The sequence below is a fragment of the Oncorhynchus mykiss genome, chromosome 25 (assembly GCF_057628025.1).
Source record: "Oncorhynchus mykiss isolate SJ-2025 chromosome 25, ASM5762802v1, whole genome shotgun sequence".
Taxonomy (NCBI): domain Eukaryota; kingdom Metazoa; phylum Chordata; class Actinopteri; order Salmoniformes; family Salmonidae; genus Oncorhynchus; species Oncorhynchus mykiss.
The window spans coordinates 28,391,553-28,410,152 of record NC_143046.1 but is presented as its reverse complement, the minus strand read 5'-3'; the positions used below and the strand labels follow the sequence as shown (position 1 = coordinate 28,410,152).

The window sequence follows — 18,600 nt, the reverse complement described above, 5'->3', positions numbered from 1 at the left end:
ACCCTTCCCCAGGTCTGTGCCTCGACACAATCCTGTTTCGGAGTTCTACGGACAATCCCTTCGACCTCTATGGCTTGGTTCTTGCTCTGAAATGCACTGTCGACTGTGGGACCTTATATAAACAGGAGTGTGCCTTTCCAAATCATGTCCAATCAATTAAATGTACCACAAGTGGACTCCAAGTTGTAGGAACACCTCAAGGATGATCACCTAGAAACAGAGTGCACCTTTTGAGTCTCATAGCAAAGGGTCTGAATACTTATGCAAATAAGGTATCTGGTTTTTATTTTTAATAAATGTGCAAACAGTTCTAAAAACCTGTTATCCCTTTGTCATTATGGGGTATTGAGGGAGGGGGGGGTGGTATCAATTTTAGAATAAGGCTGTAACTTAAGAAAATGTGGAAAAGGGGAAGGGGTCTGAATAATTTCCGAATGCACTGTACATAGGGCAGCAGCCTCTAACGTGCAGTGTTGAGCAACCGGGTGGTAACCGGCTAGTGACGGTCACTAAGTTCAGGGCAGGGTACTGGGTGGATGGCTATTTACTGGGTGGATGGCTAGTGATGGCTATTTAACAGTATGATGGCCTTGAGGTAGAAGCTGTTTTTCAGTCTCGTTCCCAGCTTTAATGCACTTGTACTGATCTCGCCTTCTGGATGATAGCGGGGTGAACAGGCTGTTGCTCGGGTGGTTGATGTCCTTGATATTTTTGGCCTTCCTGTGACATCGGGTGCAGAAGGTGTCCTGGAGGGCAAGCAGTGTGCTCCTGGTGATGAACTGGGCAGACCGCACCACCCTCTGGAGAGCCCAGCGGTTGCGGGTGGTGTAGTTGCCGTACCAAGTGATGATACAGCCTGACAGGACGCTCTCAATGCTGCATCTGTAAAAGTGTGTAAGGGTCTTAGAGGCCAAGCCAAATTTCCAAAGGTTGAAGAGGCGCTGTTGCACCGCCTTCACCACACTGTGTGTGGGTGGACCATTTCAAATTGTCAGTGACGTGTACTCTTGAGGAACTTGAAGCTTTTCACCTTCTCCACTGCGGCCCCGTCGATGTGGGCTTCCTCTACTGTCTCCTGAAGTCCACGATCAGTTTCTTTGTCTTGTTGACGTTTAGAGGTTATTTTCCTGGCACTACACCAGGGCCCTCACCTCCATGTCGGCTGTCCTGTTATCATTGGTAATCAAATTGTATTAGTCACATGCGCCGAATACAACAGTGAAATGCTTACTTACAAGCCCCTAACAGTTCAGTTAAAAAAAATACTGATAAGAATAAGAGATAAAAGGAACAAGTAATTACAGGGCAGCAGTGAAAAATGACAATATATATAGGGGTGTGCCGGTACAGAGTCAATGGGCGGGGGCACTGGTTAGTTGAGGTAGTATGTACATGTAGGTAGAGTTAAAGTGACTATGCATAGATGAAAACAGATTGGCAGTGGGGAGGGAGGGAGGGGGGGGGGGGGGGGGGGGCAATGCAAGTAGTCTGAGTAGCCATTTGACTATATGTTCAGGAGTCTTATGGCTTGGGGTAGAAGCTGTTTAGAAGCCTCTTGGACCTAGACTTGGCGCTCCGGTACTGCTTGCCGTGCGGCAACAGAGAAAACAGTCTTTGACTAGGGTGGCTGGAGTCTGACAATTTTTATAGCCTTCCTCTGACACCGCCTGGTATAGAGGTCCTGGATGGCAGGAAGCTTGGCCCCAGTGATGTACTGGGCCGTTCGCACTACCCTCTGTAGTGCCTTGCAGTCGGAGGCCGAGCAATTGCCATACCAGGCAGTGATGCAAACAGTCAGGATGCTCTCTGGTGCAACTATAGAACTTTTTGAGGATCTGTAGACCCATGCCAAATCTTTTCAGTCTCCCGAGGGGGGATAGGTTTTGTCGTGTCCGCTTAACGACTGTCATGGTATGCTTGGACCATGTTAATTTGTTGGTGATGTGGACACCAAGGAACTTGAAGCTCTCAACCTGCTCCACTGCAGCCCTGTCGAGGAGAATGGGGGTGTGCTCAGTCCTCTTTTTCCTGTAGTCCACAATCATCTCCTTTGTCTTGATCATGTTGAGGGTGAGGTTGTTGTCCTGGCACCACACGGCAAGGTCTCTGACCTCCTCCCTAAAGGCTGTCTCGTTGTCGGCGATCATCAGGTGATCACTGTTGTCATTGGCAAATTTAAGGATGGTTTTGTAGTCGAGCCTGTTCATGCTGTCATGAGTGAACAGGGAGTACAAGGGGGGACTGAGCATGCACCCCTGAAGGGCCCCTGTGTTGAGGATCAGTGTGGCGGATGTGTTGTTACCTACCCTTACCACCCGGGGGTGGCCCGTCAGGAAGTCCAGGATCCAGTTGCAGAGGGAGGTGTTTAGTCCCAGGGTCCTTAGCTTATTGATGAGCTTTGAGGGCACTATGGTGTTGAACACTGAGCTGTAGTCAATGAATAGCATTCTCACATCTCCTTTTGTCCAGGTGTGAAAGGGCAGTGTGGAGTGCAGTAGAGATTGCATCATCTGTGGATCTGTTGGGGCGGTATGCAAATTGGAGTTATCTTAATGAGGCCTGTTGTGTCGTCTGCAAACTTGATGATTGTGTAGGAGGTGAGCGTGGACACTCAGTCATGGAGGAACAGGGAGTACAGGAGGGGCTGAGCACGCCCTTGTGGGGCCCCAGTGTTGAGGATAAGCGTAGTCCAGTGTTGAGGATAAGCGTAGTGGAGGTGTGGTTTCCTACCTTCACCACCTGGGGGAGGCCCGTCAGGAAGTCCAAGACCCAATTGCACACCCAATGGACCCAGGGCTACGAGCTTAATTTTTTTTAATTTAACCTTTATTTAACTAGGCAAGTCAGTTCAGAACAAATTCTTAGGCCTACCCGGACCAAACCCTAACAAGGATGACGCTGGGCCAATTGTGCGCCGCCCTATGGGACTCCCAATCAAAGCCGGTTGTGATACAGCCTGGAATCGAACCAGGGTCTGTAGTGATGCCTCTAGCACTGAGATGTAGTGCCTTAGAGCGCTGCGCCACTTGGGAGCCAGCATTCTTACATAGGTATTCCTATTGTCCATTTGAGATAGGGCAGTGCGACGGTGACTCCATCTGTGGATATATTAGGGCGGTATGCAAATTGAAGTGGGTCTAGGATGTCAGGTAAGGTGGAGGAGATATGATCCTTAACTAGCCTCTCAAAGCAGTTAGTGCTTTTGGTTGATAGTAATTTAGTTCAGTTACCTTTGTTTTCTTGGGTACAGGAACAATGGTGGACATCTTGAAGCAAGTGGGAACAGCAGACTGGGATAGGGAGACATTGAGTATGTCCGTAAACAGTCCAGCTAGCTGGTCTGCACATTTGTATTTATTTATTTTTTAAATATTTTTTATATCACCTTTATTTAAATAGGCCATAGTGGTGAAGTAATTACAATATAGCAATTAAACACTGGAGTGGTAGATGTGCAGAAGATGAATGTGCAAATAGAGATACTGGGGTGCAAAGGAGCAAAAAAATCACAGGTGCAGTGATCTGTGAGCTGCTCTGACATCTGGTGCTTAAAGTTAGTGAGGAAGATATGAGTCTCCAGCTTCAGTGATTTTTGCAATTCGTTCCAGTCATTGGCAGCAGAGAACTGGAAGGAAAGGCGGCCAAAGGAGGAATTGGCTTCAGGGGTGACCAGTGAAATTTAGCTGCTGGAGTGCGTGCTACGGGTGGGTGCTGCTATGGTGGCCAGTGAGCTGAGATAAGGTGGGGCTTTACCTAGCAAATTCTTGTAGATGACCTGGAGTCAGTGGGTTTGGCGACGAGTATGAAGTGAGGGCCAGCCAACGAGAGTGTACAGGTCGCAGTGGTGGGTAGTATATGGGGCTTTGGTGACAAAACGGATGGCACTGTGATAGACTGCATCCAATTTGCTGAGTAGAGTGTTGGATGCTATTTTGTAAATGACATCGCCGAAGTCGAGGATCGGTAGGATAGTCAGTTTTACGAGGGTATGTTTGGCAGCGTGAGTAAAGGATGCTTTGTTGCGAAATAGGAAGCCGGGTCTAGATTTAATTTAGGATTGGAGAAGCTTAATGTGAGTTTGGAAGGAGAGTTTACAGTCTAACCAGACACCTAGGTATTTGTAGTTGTCCACATATTCTAAGTCAGAATCGTCCAGAGTAGTGATGCTGGACGGGCGGGCAGGTGCGGGCAGCGATCGGTTGGAGAGCATGCATTTCGTTTATAGTTTTACTTGCATTTAAGAGCAGTTGGAGGCCACAGAAGGAGAGTTGTATGGCATTGAAGCTCGTCTGGATGTTAGTTAACACAGTATCCAAAGAAGGGCCAGAAGTATACAGAATTGTGTCGTCTGCATAGAGGTGGATCAGAGAATCACTAGCAGCAAGAGCGACATCCTTGATATATACAGAGAAGAGAGTCAGCTCGAGAATTGAACCCTGTGGCACCCCCATAGAGCCTGCCAGAGGTCCGGACAACAGGCCCTCCGATTTGGCACACTGAACTCTATCAGAGAAGTAGTTGGTGAACCAGGCGAGGCAGTCATTTGAGAAACCAAGGCTGTTGAGTCTGCCGATAAGAATGTGGTGATTGACAGAGTCGAAAGCCTTGGCCAGGTCGACGAATACGGCTGCGCAGTATTGTCTCTTATCGATGGCGATTATGATATCGTTTAGCACCTTGAGCGTGGTTGAGGTGCACCCATGACTAGCTCTGAAACCAGATTGCATAGCAGAGAAGGTACGGTAGGATTCAAAATGGTTGGTAATCTTTGTTAACTTGGCTATCGAAGACCTTAGAAAGGCAGTGTAGGATAGATATGTCTGTAGCAGTTTTGGGTCTAGAGTGTCTCCCCCTTTTGAAGAGGGGGATGACCGTGGCAGTTTACCAATCTTTGGGAATGTCAGATGATGGGTTGCAACATTTTTGGATGATAATTTTAGAGAGAGGGTCCAGAATTTGTATATTTTTTTTTATTGAAATTCTCAATTATCTTGGATTTATTGGTGGTGACCATGTTTCCTAGCCTCAGTGCAGTGGGAAGCTGAGAGGAGGTGCTCTTATTCTCCATGGACTTTACAGTGTCCCAGATCTTTTTTGAGTTTGTGCTAAAGGATGCAAATTTATGTTTGAAAAACCTAGCCTTTGCTTTCCTAACTGCCTGTGTATATTGGTTCCTAACTTCCCTGAAAAGTTGCATTTGACAGGGGCTATTCGATGCTAATGCAGTACGCCACAGGATGTTTTTGTGCTGGTCAAGGGCAGTCAGGTCTGGAGTGAACCATGGGCTATATCTGTTCCTGGTTCAAATTTTTTGGAATGGGGCATGCTTATTTAAGATGGTAAGGAAGGCACTTTTAAAGAATATCCAGGCATCCTCTACTGACGCCATGAGGTCAATATCCTTCCAGGATACCCGGGCCAAGTCATTTAGAAAGGCCTGATCGCTGAAGTTTTTTAGGGAGCGTTTGACAGTGATGAGGGATGGTCGTTTGACCGCAGACCCATTACGGATGCAGGCAGAGGGTGGTCTATAGCAAGCGGCAACAGTGAGAGACTTGTTTATGGAAAGGTGAATTTTTAGAAGTAGAAGCTCGAATTGTTTGGGTACAGACCTGGATAGTAAGACAGAACTCTGCAGGCTATCTCTGCAGTAGATTGCAGCTCCGCCCCCTTTGGCAGTTCTAGCTTGTTGGAAAATGTTGTAGTTGGGATAGAAATTTCAGGGTTTTTGGTGGTCTTCCTATGCCAGGATTCAGACACAGCTAGGACATCGCTGTTGGCAGAGTGTGCTAAAGCAGTGAATAAAACAAACTTAGGGAGGAGGCTTCTAATGTTAACATGCATGAAACCAAGGCTTTTATGGTTACATAAGTCAACAAATGAGAGCACCTGGGGAATGGGAGTGGAGCTAGGCACTGCAGGGACTGGATTAACATCTACATCACCAGAGGAACAGAGGAGGAGTAGGATAAGGGTACGGCTAAAGGTTATAAGAACTGGTTGTCTAGTACGTTCGGAACCGAGAGTAAAAGGAACGGGTTTGAGGACGCGCTCTGAGGACGCGGCTAGGGATACAGTCTGGGCCAACAGCCTTGCGAGGGTTAACACACTTAAATGTCTTACTCTGGGAGGAGAGCCCAAATTCAGGCGGTTGAATACTTATCTAATCAAGATATATTAGTGTTTTATTTTTTATCACTTTTAAAAAATATATATTTTTATTTTTTACAAATGTTCGTTTTGACAGAGGATTTTGTGCAGATTGTTGAAAAAAGGACAAATCCATGATAATCCCATTTTGTAACACAACAAAATTTGGAAAATGTCAAGCGGTGTGAATACTTTCTGAAGACACTGAAATTTGGGCTGAGGTGATAGGGGAATAATATAGACGTTTTATACTATACTTGCATGCAGGGCAGAAAATCCTAAATGTTTTTACATTTATATTTGTCAACTGTCCACAGGCCTCTGACCTATCTTCCCCTATGCAAATAAAGTCTGGGGGGAAGGTTATTTGACACTCAAAATGTATCTATCGTCACGTGAGAACAAGTAACGTGACATAAAGCCACCGAATGGGAAGTGCTCTCAGTACTACCCAAATAATTTCACCAAAGACAGGGCGGGGTTGTAATCATTTGTTAAGACCATAGCAAACGGAAAAAGTTAAGCAACGAAAACGTGAGTTTCTATTGGACACATTCTCATAGATCCCGCCCCATTTGATTCTGTTTAAGAAACGTTTTGCAACAGAATTGGCGAAATGAATACGCTCCAGTACGGTATGTTTAGGAACTTTGTGACTTCCCGGTGAAAATTAGTTTGACGCTGTTTGTTCTGGTCTGTCGCCTTGAGCCAACTCTCACAAGCGGCCAACACAAAAGTTTTCGATTGAGCTGGACAGATTGAAGGAAACAGGTAAAATCGTATATTTCCTACCTGCTTTCACAAAGGATAGATTCGTGTGTGGTTGGTCAACATATTTTTCTATCTACAAAGTTGGACATTCTGTAGTTTAGTGGGCTATTTGAGTTGCTGACATTGGAAATATCTAGCCTTATATGTTAATTGAGTTTTATATTGTTTCTGTGGTAACTTGCATGGAAACGTTGTGGCAAAACGGGATCGGCTTTTTTAGTTTTTGACAGACAAGAGACGGGTGCGCAACGTTTGCCAACTTGGACAGATAAGATACAGTGTTGCAAACAACAATGTCTCGTGATTACATATGCAATTCTCCCAGCGAAATTAATACATTTTAATTTGATTGACGCTGGACGAATTTGCGGCTTTTTGCTTTTGTGAGCCTTTTCTGGCAAAGCGAAACCAAACCTATCACCGTTCTAACATTTTGTTTTTCACCTTTATTTAACCAGGTAGGCTAGTTGAGAACAAGTTCTCATTTGCAACTGCCACCTGGCCAAGATAAAGCAAAGCAATTCGCCACATGCAACAACAGTTACACATGGAATAAACAAAACATAGTCAATAATACAGTAGAACAAAAGAAAACAAAAAGTCTATATACAGTGAGTGCAAATGAGGTAAGATAAGGGAGTTAAGGCAATAAATAGGCCATTGTGGCGAAGTAATTACAATACTGGAATGATAGATGTGCAGAAGCTGAATGTGCAAGTAGAGATACTGGGGTGCAAAGTAGCAAGATAAATAAATAAATAAATACTATATGAGGTAGGTAGATAGATGGGCTATGTGCAGTGATCTGTGAGCTGCTCTGACAGCTGGTGCTTAAAGCTAGTGAGGGAGATGAGTCTCCAGCTTTAGAGATTTTTGCAGTTCGTTCCAGTCATTGGCAGCAGAGAACTGGAAGGAAAGACGACCAAAGGAGGAATTGGCGTTGTGGGTGACCAGTGAGATATACCTGCTGGAGCGCGTGCTACCAGTGGGTGCTGCTATGGTGACCAGTGAGCTGAGATAAGGTGGGGCTTTACCTAGCAGAGACTTGTAGATGACCTGTAGCCAGTGGGTTTGGCGAAGCGAGGGCCAACCAACGAGAGCGTACAGGTCGCAATGGTGGGTTGTGTATTTGGTGACAAAACGGATGGCACTGTGATAGACTGCATCCAGATTGTTGAGTAGAGTGTTGGATGCTTTGTTGCGATTATAGGAAGCCAATTCTAGATTTAACTTTGGATTGGAGATGTTTGATGTGAGTCTGGAAGGAGAGTTTCCAGTCTAACCAGACACCTAGGTAGTTGTCCACGTTTTCTAAGTCGGAGCCGTCCAGAGTAGTGATGCTGGTCAGGCGAGCAGGTGCGGGCAATGATCAGTTGAATAGCATGCATTTAGTTTCCCCTGCATTTAAGTGCAGTTGGAGGCCATTGAAGCTTCTATTCATCTACTATCTATTTAGTCATCTATTAATAGCTAGTAGTTTGTCTATCAATGTTAAGATAGTTATTTTTATAAATACATTTCATGCAATTATACGACTAGAGGCATTAGCAGAATCTATTTTTAATCTGACAAATTATAGGGATGCTGAACCTGAGAAATGGATCAATATAAACATACAATACGACAAGGGAAGACAAATGGATCAATATAAACATACAATACGACAAGGGAAGACAAATGGATCAATATAAACATACAATACGACAAGGGAAGACAAATGGATCAATATAAACATACAATACGACAAGGGAAGACAAATGGATCAATATAAACATACAATACGACAAGGGAAGACAAATGGATCAATATAAACATACAATACGACAAGGGAAGACAAATGGAATATTTCATCCATCTAAACTGGAGGAGGAAATTGTCCAAAAACAAACTTTTAAGTGGTACTGACCCAACAATGATAAAGAGTGGTTGGGGAAGTTGTCCAAAAACAAACCTTTAAGTGGTACTGACCCAACAATGATAAAGAGTGGTTGGGGAAATTGTCCAAAAACAAACCTTTAAGTGGTACTGACCCAACAATGATAAAGAGTGGTTGGGGAAATTGCTGATGCTCTCTGTTGGTGCCAATAAAATAGACTATACTGTTGTTCGCTCGGTTAAATTGAGAATTTTTACATCTAAAATACAGAATATTCTTTTCATTTTCTTCTCTTTACAGCAATAACCATTTGCATATTGCGATATGCCTGGCTGGTTCTCTACTGTTGACTGAACGCAACTCAACAATCATGTATTTGGTCTTTGCTGCGTGCGTTGCCTTTCCTTACGACTGTCAGCAATGCGATTTTAAAACAATCCATAACTTATTTTCTTTAATGAAGCTGATGATCCACTGTGGCCAAATAATGCTTTAGTAGCCTATTTTGAATGGTTTTATTGGAAAAGGCTCAGTTGAATAAATCATTTTGGAGATTATTTATCTTTGTATTGAATTGTTGTCAGTGTATTTTCTTATCGGGAATATCATGGATCGTAGCTTGTATATCACGTTGTGCAATGTGTTTTCATGAGACAAGTGCACGGGTCGCTTCCCTCTGTCCTATCAAGGGACACAGACCCTGTCATCTGATTTAGACTCCTCACACCAGTTTGTTGTGCCACAGTGAACACAAATTATTTTAGAAATGTCCAATCTTTTAAACACTCTCACATATGAAGACCTAAAACTCATCTGTATTGACAATCAGATGTGTGCTTTAATGGATATTAACAATGATTCTGGGGGTTCTTAATGAGTAGCTATTAATCCTGGACTCAATTGGAACCCTGTTGGTATTTACAGCGTTGAAATGGCAGATGATAAGTAGGAGTGACACACACAGAGACTATTTTATTACCATTCTTTCTTCATGGTTATATTGTATTTTACAGACCTGCCCACTAGCAGTCAAATCCTTGTTTCCTCCGTCCTTGTTTCCTCCATCCCTCGCCTCTTTCAAAGCACATCGGAGGAGGAGGCGGCCCGAGGGGAGGAACCTTCAATCCTCTCACCCAATGTGCTTTGAGATGGTGAGGAATGAAGGAAACAAGGAAAGAGGATTTGACGGCTAGTAAAGTTTTTAGTCAGTACATTCCTGCATGTACAGTTGAAGTCGGAAATATGCATACACTTAGGTTGGAGTCATTAAAACTCGTTTTTCTTAACAAACTATAGTTTTGGCAAGTCGGTTAGGACATCTACTGTGTGCATGACACAAGTAATTTTTCCAACAATTGTTTACAGATTATTTCACTTATAATTCACTGTATTACAATTCCAGTGGGTCAGAAGTTTACATACACTAAGTTGACTGTGCCTTTTAACAGCTTGGAAAATTCCAGAAAAGGATGTCATGGCTTTAGAAGCTTCTGATAGGCTAATTGACATAATTTGAGTCAATTGGAGGTGTACCTGTGGATGTATTTCAAGGCCTACCTTCAAACTCAGTGCCTCTTTGCTTGACATCATGAGAAAATCAAAAAGAAATCAGCCAAGACCTCAGGAAAAAAAATTGTAGACCTCCACAAGTCTGGTTCATCCTTGGGAGCAATTTCCAAACGCCTGAAGGTACCACGTTCGTCTATACAAACAATAGTACGCAAGTATAAACACCATGGGAACACGCAGCCGTCATACCGCTCAGGAAGGAGACACATTCTGTCTCCTAGAGATGAATGCACTTTGGTGTGAAAAGTGCAAATCCATCCCAGAACAACAGCAAAGGACCTCGTGAAGATGCTGGAGGAAACGGGGTCAAAAGTATCTATATCCACAGTAAAATGAGTCCTATATCGACATAACCTGAAAGGCAAGGAAGAAGCCATTGCTCCAAAACTGCCATAAAAAAGCCAGACTATGGTTTGCAACTGCACATGGGGACAAAGATCATACTTTTTGGAGAAATGTCCTCTGGTCTGATGAAACAAAAATAGAACTGTTTGGCCATAATGACCATTGTTATGTTTGGAGGAAAAAAGGGGAGGCTTGCAAGCCAAAGAACACCTTCAACCGTGAAGCTCAGGGTGGCAGCATCATGTTGTGGGGGTGCTTTGCTGCAGGAGGGACTAGTGCACTTCACAAAAGAGATGGCATCATGAGGTAGGACAATTATGTGGATAGCAACATCTTAAGACATCAGTCAGGAAGTTAAAGCTTGGTCGCAAATAGGTCTTCCAAATGGACAATGACCCCAAGCATACTTCCAAAGTTGTGGCAAAATGGACAACAACGTCAAGGTATTGGAGTGGCCATCACAAAGCCCTGACCTCAATCCTATATAAAATTAGTGGGCAGAACTGAAAAAGCATGTGCGAGCAAGGAGGCATACAAACCTGACTCAGTTACACCAGCTCTGTCAGGAGGAATGGGCCAAAATTCACAACTTATTGTGGGAAGCTTGTGGAAGGCTACCCAAAACATTTGACCCAAGTCAATCAATTTAAAGGCAATGCTACCAAATACTAATTGAGTGTATGTAAACTTCTGCCCCACTGGGAATTTGATGAAAGAAATAAAAGCTGAAATAAATAATTTTCTCTACTATTATTCTGACATTTCACATTCTTAAAATAAAGTGGGGATCCCAACTGACCGAAGACCGGGAATTTTTACTAGGATTAAATGTCAGGAATTGTGAAACTGAGTATAAATGTATTTGGCTAAGGTGTATGTAAACTTTCGACTTTAACTGTACATATCAACCACAATTACCTTGTACCCCTGCACATCGACTCTGTACTGGTACCCTGTGAAATGAAGACAGAGGAAGCAAGGATTTGACTGCTGGTTGGTGGGTAAAATGCAATGTAACCTTAAACAAAGCGTAGTGATACAAAAGTATGAATTAAATTGTTGTGACTATCTTTAATAGAAATTGAGAAATATACCTATCAGGATTGACAGATGTATTAATAGATTACTTTAGATTTAATAAAATTAGGTTACGGGTGAACTGCTATTTTGAAGGAACAGGAAGTGTTTGTTTGCATTTGGCTAGTGACAGACATTCCACATTTAACCCAACCCACTTGTGAAATTCTAAATATCAAGTTTTTATATGCCAAAAACTGGAACAAACATTTTTTTTAAATAAATAATCAATTGGCCAAAATGTACACGGATTATCTTGGTTCAGTCTCTCCCCAGTCTAAATGTCGATATGGTTTAACCTATTTTAGTGACCCACATCAAGTGTGGTGTATTGACGCCTTTGCACTGACTTGTGGTCAGAATTGAATTCGTTGTGAAGTGTAGCTTGAGTGGAAATTCCACTGTCGCAATTCATGTGACTTTTTCAGTTAGTCATAGGGGGAAGAATGCACTTTGTCTTTCCCTTATCTGCAACTGTCAGCGGTCACCTGATTTTTGAAGCAACCGCCATACACTAATACCATTTCTCTCTCACCTCATCCTTCACTACTTTTATCTATTCACTGCTTCTATCTCCTTTTCATCTCCCTGTCTCTTTACCTTCTTACTCTCCCCCCCTTTCCCTCTCCCTCTAGGCCTATCTCTAGGTGGCGATGGGTTCTATGTTCCGCAGTGAGGAGGTGTGCCTGGTGCAGCTCTTCCTCCAGTCTGGTTCAGCCTACAACTGTGTCAGTGAACTGGGAGAACTGGGCCTGGTTGAGTTCAGAGATGTGAGTTCTGTTCTCACAAGACAAACGAGGTCAAGGATCTTCACTAAGAATGACTGTCTCAGAAACAGTAGCTGTAACTAATGTCTCTACCATCTTGCTGTTAAGTTTGAAATTAGCGACATTAGCTGACGTGAAGTGAAGCCTCGTGTGAGTAACTTATGAGTAACTAACTGTGTCTGTTGTACTCTTCCCTCTGTGGTGAATCAGTTGAACCCCAACGTCAACTCCTTCCAGAGGAAGTTTGTGGGGGAGGTGAGACGATGTGAGGAACTGGAGAAAACCTTCTGTAAGTATCTAGATCCCTCACTATCGGCTCCTAAAACAAGGCCTCTCAATAAAGCTATCATAATACAAGAAAATGTTTGACACTTGTCTCCTATGCATTTGACTTTCTCTCCTTACATCTTTCCCTCCATCTCTCTCTTTTCATCCTTCTCTCCACTCAGCGTTCCTGGAGCAGGAGATCAATCGGTCTCTGTGGCCCCCCCTCCATGGCCCCCTCCCTTCCCCCTGCCCGACACCCTCAGCCCCCCAGCCCAGAGACCTACTCACCATTGAGGAAGAGAGTGAGAGGCTGGCCAGGGAGCTCAAAGAGGTGTCCAGGAACAGAGACAGTCTCAGAGCCCAGATGACCCAGCTCAGCCAATACAAAGGGGTTCTCACCCAGACCCACTCCCTCACCTCCTCACAGGTCAGAACTACACCACCCAGACCCACCCCCTTATAACTACAACTACTGTTTGGCTGTATTAAAGTGGAGCACTACAATCATGACTATTTTTATTGTTCCCTCTCACAGGGTCCCCCACCTCCACTGGAAACAGTAGGCATATTGGAGCCTAACCGACAGGATGTCCACCTCAGGTAAACCTCATTGGTCAAAGCGATTGCCAGTGTCTTTCCACTTATTTTTTTTACATTGGCTCTGGACAATGACTGATTTCCATATTCCAGTTGGTCAACATACTCTTTATGCCAACTTACCTTGTTTCCCTCTCTCGTTTGCAGTTTTGTGGCCGGTGTGGTCCACCCCTGGAAAGTCCCTTCGTTCGAGCGATTGCTATGGCGAGCGTGCCGTGGTTACATCATCGTGGACTTCAGAGAGATGGAGGAGCAACTAGAGAATCCTGTCACGGTGAGGAGAGGAAGAAAGGAAGAGGAGCTCTATAGTAAAAGTAGAGTAGCAAGTAAGATGGTCAGTGAGTCAACGCTTCTAATATGTGATGGCAGGGGGAGATGCAGTGGACGGTGTTCCTCATATCCTACTGGGGAGATCAGATCGGACAGAAGGTCAAGAAGATCTGTGATTGGTGAGTAAACCTGTCCACTTCTCCTTCGTTGTGATATTTGACACATTGCAGTGGTTCATGTTTATGCTTGTTTAATGACCCGTGTCTTTCTTGCACCTCAATAACTTTCATTCCCAGCTTCCACACACAGACATTTGTGTACCCCGACAGCCCCACGGAGAGAGAGGAGATTCTCCAGGGATTGCAGGGCAGAATTGAAGACATGAAATCTGTAAGGCAGACTACCACTGGATAAAATGCATTAATCTTCATCTGTGTGGCTGTATCTCCAACTTCGATAAGAATCACATTGGGAACAGCAAACAGTGAGCGAACATTTACTTTTAAAGTTGCCTCACACTCCATCTCTAATCCATCCCTCGTCCTCCCTCCTACCCCAGGTCCTGTCCCAGACAGAGCACTACCTCCAGCAGCTGTTGGTGCGTGCTGTAGCTGTGCTGCCCCAGTGGAAGGTGCGGGTCCAGAAGTCTAAGGCTGTCCAGGCTGTGCTGAACCTCTGCAGCCCCTCCGTCACCGACAAGTGTCTGATTGCTGAAGCCTGGTGTCCCGTCAGCAAGCTGCCTGAACTACAGAGTGCCCTGAGAGAAGGAGGGGTGAGGGAGGGGAAAGAGAGAGGGAGAAGGGGAGATTGAGTATCCAAGCAAGATGCAAGGCAACAAGAGAGGGTTGTCTTTGGTCATGCTGTTTAAACTGAGGAATGGATGTCATTTTCAACGTACCCCAAAAGTGTGTGACTTTAAGCCCCTTCATTTTCTCTCTGGCTCTCCCCCTATCAGAGGAAGAGTGGCAGTGGGATGGACTCGTTCTACAACCGCCTCCCATGCTCCACCCCTCCTCCCACCCTGTTCCCTACCAACTCCTTCACGGCCGGCTTTCAGAGCATCGTAGAGGCTTATGGAGTGGCCAGTTACCGTGAGGTTAACCCAGGTATCAATCAATACACGTATCACTTCAAACCGCCAACAGACCAACCCAGGGAAGAACCACCTCTAGTAAATGTAAATGATCAGTAATATTATCTCTCGTTCTCTCGCTCAACCCTCTTCCCGTTCTCCATAGCCGTGTACACCATCATCACGTTCCCCTTCCTGTTTGCGGTGATGTTTGGGGACGTTGGTCACGGCCTGCTGATGTTCCTGGCTGCCCTCTGGATGGTCCTGGAGGAGAAGGACCCCAAACTCCGGAACAACACCAATGAGGTTGCGCACACATGCGTCACACTCTTTCATACACAGTGACAATTCTACTGATTTGAGAGGAACAGTCCTAATATAACGTCTCTGTGTGGTTTAGATCTGGCGGATGATGTTTGGAGGACGCTATCTGATCCTGTTGATGGGACTGTTCTCTGTCTACACTGGGGCCATCTACAACGAGTGTTTCAGCAGAGGACTCAGCCCCTTCAGCTCCGGCTGGCACGTACGACCCATGTTCGATAGCGGAGAGTGGAGGTAAGGACACATGCCGCATCACTCACACCTGCGTAACAGCTCCACAATCCTTTTTCTGATTGTCCTGTATGTTTTTAAAATATTTGAGTTCTGTATCTCTCTTTCGCTCAGTTCAACAACTCTTAAAGGGAACAACTTCCTGTCCCTGGACCCGAACATCACTGGGGTTTTTACAGGACCCTATCCTTTTGGCATCGACCCGGTATGGAAATCCACCACACTGCTCTCGCTCTCTCCTTCCTGTGATTGTTTCCATGACTCAGTTATAATGAGTAACTGTGCTGTGATGTCCTCAGATCTGGGGTCTGTCCAACAACCACCTGACATTCCTTAACTCCTACAAGATGAAGATGTCCGTCATCATCGGGGTGATCCACATGACCTTCGGAGTCTGTCTGTCCTTCTTCAACTACAAGTGAAGGAACATTGCGTTAGTTTGTGTGTGTGTGTATTGAAATGCAAGGGACTATCGCTGTAATCTACTAATTTTCTCACCGTCCCTCTCCTGCTATCCCTACTCTCTCTCTACTCAAACCAATACCTTTGCCTATGCATTCCTTTCCCTTAAACCTATGATTCCCTCTACCCACCCACCTCCTCTTTGGCTCTCTTTTCATCTCTTTCTCTCTACCCATCCTTCTCTCCCCCATCCCTCTTTCTCTCTCTCGCTCCAGACATTTCAACCAGTTGAGCAGTGTATTCCTGGTACTGATCCCAGAGCTGTTCTTCATGCTGTGTCTGTTTGGTTACCTGGTCTTCATGGTCATCTTCAAGTGGCTGGCCTTTGACACGGCCCACTCTAACTTCACCCCCAGCATCCTCATCCACTTCATAGACATGTTCCTATTCACAGTGAACAAGGAAAACCCGCCCCTCTACAAAGGACAGGTGTGTGTGTGTGTGTGTGTGTTTTGTAGGGAAACCTCCCACTGTTTGGGACGATTACAGTATATGTATGGAAGGGCACACAACGGGCTCACTACAAGATACTTGTTTTAAAGTATGCTTAATGTTTGCTGAGTCCTTGAAAACATAATATTTCGGAAAACAATGGTATGGTAGCATGCTCACCCCTGAGTACAACCTGCCACTATGTGGTGATGTTCTAACTCCCGCTCTCTGCACTGTAGATGGTGGTGCAAAAGGTCCTGGTGATACTGGCGCTGTGTTCTGTTCCAGTCCTACTGCTGGGGAAACCCATCCATCAATACATCACACACAAGAGGAACCACTGGCACATGGTGAGCAACTTGACTCTGGCTCACCTTTTGCTAAGTGAATGGATTTTATTGTAAGTATCTAGCATCACTTTGTTTCTTCAGTATGTGAGTTGGTCTGGTGTGATTCTGTGTCCTCCAGGCAGGAGAGAGCCGCCCCCTGTTAGCCGAGAACAATTCCATCAACGCTCATCAGGGAGAGGTGGAGACCGGGAGTCACAGAGAGGAGGTGGAAAGGGGGCGTTATCACACTGTTACCTATGCTAGCTCTATTCCTGTGTTCGCAGAGGCTTAGCTAGTGACATGTTTAACGTATTACTCAGTCAGCCAACCCCCCCCCCCCCCTTAAAAAAATTAATAAATAGCACATTCTTTGTGTCTGTAGGAGTTTGATGCTGCTGATGTGTTCATGCACCAGGCCATCCACACCATAGAGTACTGTCTAGGCTGCATCTCCAACACGGCCTCTTACCTACGACTGTGGGCCCTGAGTCTTGCACATGCACGTGAGTCACACACACACCCTCGTTCTCCACTGATTTGTAGTGACTCACCGCAAACTGACTCATATTTTTAAATAGTACTAACTCGCTGTAGCTCCTATTTCGTGTGTTCCCCCTCCGTCCCTCCAGAGCTGTCAGAGGTGCTCTGGGTGATGGTGATGCGTATCGCCCTAAACGGGCAGGGCTACGTGGGATCTGTGGTCCTGTTTGTAGTCTTTTCCTTCTTCGCTGTGCTGACAGTCTCCATCCTCCTGGTCATGGAGGGCCTGTCTGCCTTCCTGCATGCCTTACGTCTGCACTGGTAAGAGATTGGGGGATGGAGGGAGATGGTTGGGGGGGGGGGAAGACAGAATGAGTGAACGAGAGGAGTGTGTGACGAAGATTGGAGTTAATATATTATGTTATTATATTATTGTCTGTTGATTTTTCTTTGTTTGTCTCCTAGGGTGGAGTTCCAGAATAAGTTCTACAGCGGAACAGGCTACAAGCTGAACCCTTTCGCCTTCTCTTCCCTAATCCACGCCTCGTCCTCTATGTGATCAATTTATTGATAGTTTTAAATGTTTGCCAAATGGTTATGTTAATTATTCAATCAGTCACTTGCTCTGCACCTATCGCTCCCCCGCACATTTGAGAATGATTGCTCTCTTTTATTGAAAGCTTGGTGTTTGAAGAACTTGTTCAATGTCCAAGAAATGCATTGAGGACTTTGCAATGTTATTGATTGTTTGTGCCCATTTCAGCATGCATGTTGTGATCAGAATATCTATGTTGTTCCTTCTATGGACTGACCATGTGTTGCTTCCAGTAATGTACATTTAGACAATACATGTTTTTTATCATTCACATTCTCTTAGTTTATCATTCTAAGCATGATTTGAAAACTGTTGTAATTTCTTCATAGTGTTTGTTTGAATAACTCAGGAAATGGTTGCTTTTGACTTTCACACATGATGAAAGTGATCTCAAAGTCTAAAGATAAAGGACACCGGTTGTCTTAACACATCTGGTCTGAAAGAGAATCAAAGTAGATGTGATGGTTGCTCTGCTTTTGTTATTGGTCATGTGAGGGACCCTTCATGGTACTCAACACCTCCAGTTTCTTATGTCTATTTGGACACGGTTAATGATTATGGAAAGGAAACTTCTCAACTATGTCATTCACATTGTCTATGTGCAGAGAACCATCTGAATGAAGATCAATATTTTTCCAAAGATAAACTTGATTTGTGTGCCTTTGAGCCCATCTATTTTTTATGTTTGTAATCAGGCCTTATCTGTTCATTAGTCACTGAGACTGCTCATGGAAAATATTCAAGCCTTTAGGAACAACTGTTAGTCTACCGCATTCTCTGTATCCTGGTTCACATCATGATGTCTTTGTTTTTACTATCAGTGTGATAAACTCTGGCTGAAATAAAATTAAAGCTGTTTTTTTCTTACAATTATTGTGTGGGTGTACGTTTTACTTCGTGACTTGGTATTCCTATTGTAGAAATGAGTCGAGGCCATTTTCTAAATTATGGGCATGAACTGATTGGTTTCATTTGACTTTATTGAA

General features: G+C 44.5%; 1 protein-coding gene across 1 annotated transcript; it reads left to right on the top strand.

Moving 5' to 3' along the window:
- The first annotated feature begins 6,553 nt into the window (after positions 1–6,553).
- LOC110504437 (V-type proton ATPase 116 kDa subunit a 3) lies at positions 6,554–18,484 on the top strand. The gene is made up of 20 exons (XM_036969929.2): positions 6,554–6,921; positions 12,424–12,558; positions 12,766–12,844; positions 13,005–13,249; positions 13,358–13,422; positions 13,567–13,693; positions 13,789–13,868; positions 13,986–14,079; positions 14,249–14,461; positions 14,645–14,795; positions 14,928–15,067; positions 15,162–15,319; positions 15,431–15,521; positions 15,616–15,734; positions 15,994–16,207; positions 16,450–16,560; positions 16,679–16,765; positions 16,922–17,042; positions 17,169–17,340; positions 17,485–18,484. The coding sequence occupies exons 2-20, from the start codon at positions 12,442–12,444 to the stop codon at positions 17,576–17,578; spliced, it is 2,478 nt and encodes an 825-aa protein (XP_036825824.1). The 5' UTR covers positions 6,554–6,921; positions 12,424–12,441; the 3' UTR covers positions 17,579–18,484.
- The last annotated feature ends 116 nt before the right edge of the window (positions 18,485–18,600 follow it).

Excerpts from the sequence above, each read along its gene's own strand:
- LOC110504437 (XM_036969929.2), top strand. The coding sequence starts at position 12,442 with ATGGGTTCTATGTTCCGCAGTGAGGAGGTGTGCCTGGTGCAGCTCTTC. Across the intron at positions 15,068-15,161 it reads TCCGGAACAACACCAATGAG|ATCTGGCGGATGATGTTTGG; the intron begins GTTGCGCACACA and ends TGTGTGGTTTAG. Across the intron at positions 17,341-17,484 it reads CATGCCTTACGTCTGCACTG|GGTGGAGTTCCAGAATAAGT; the intron begins GTAAGAGATTGG and ends TTTGTCTCCTAG.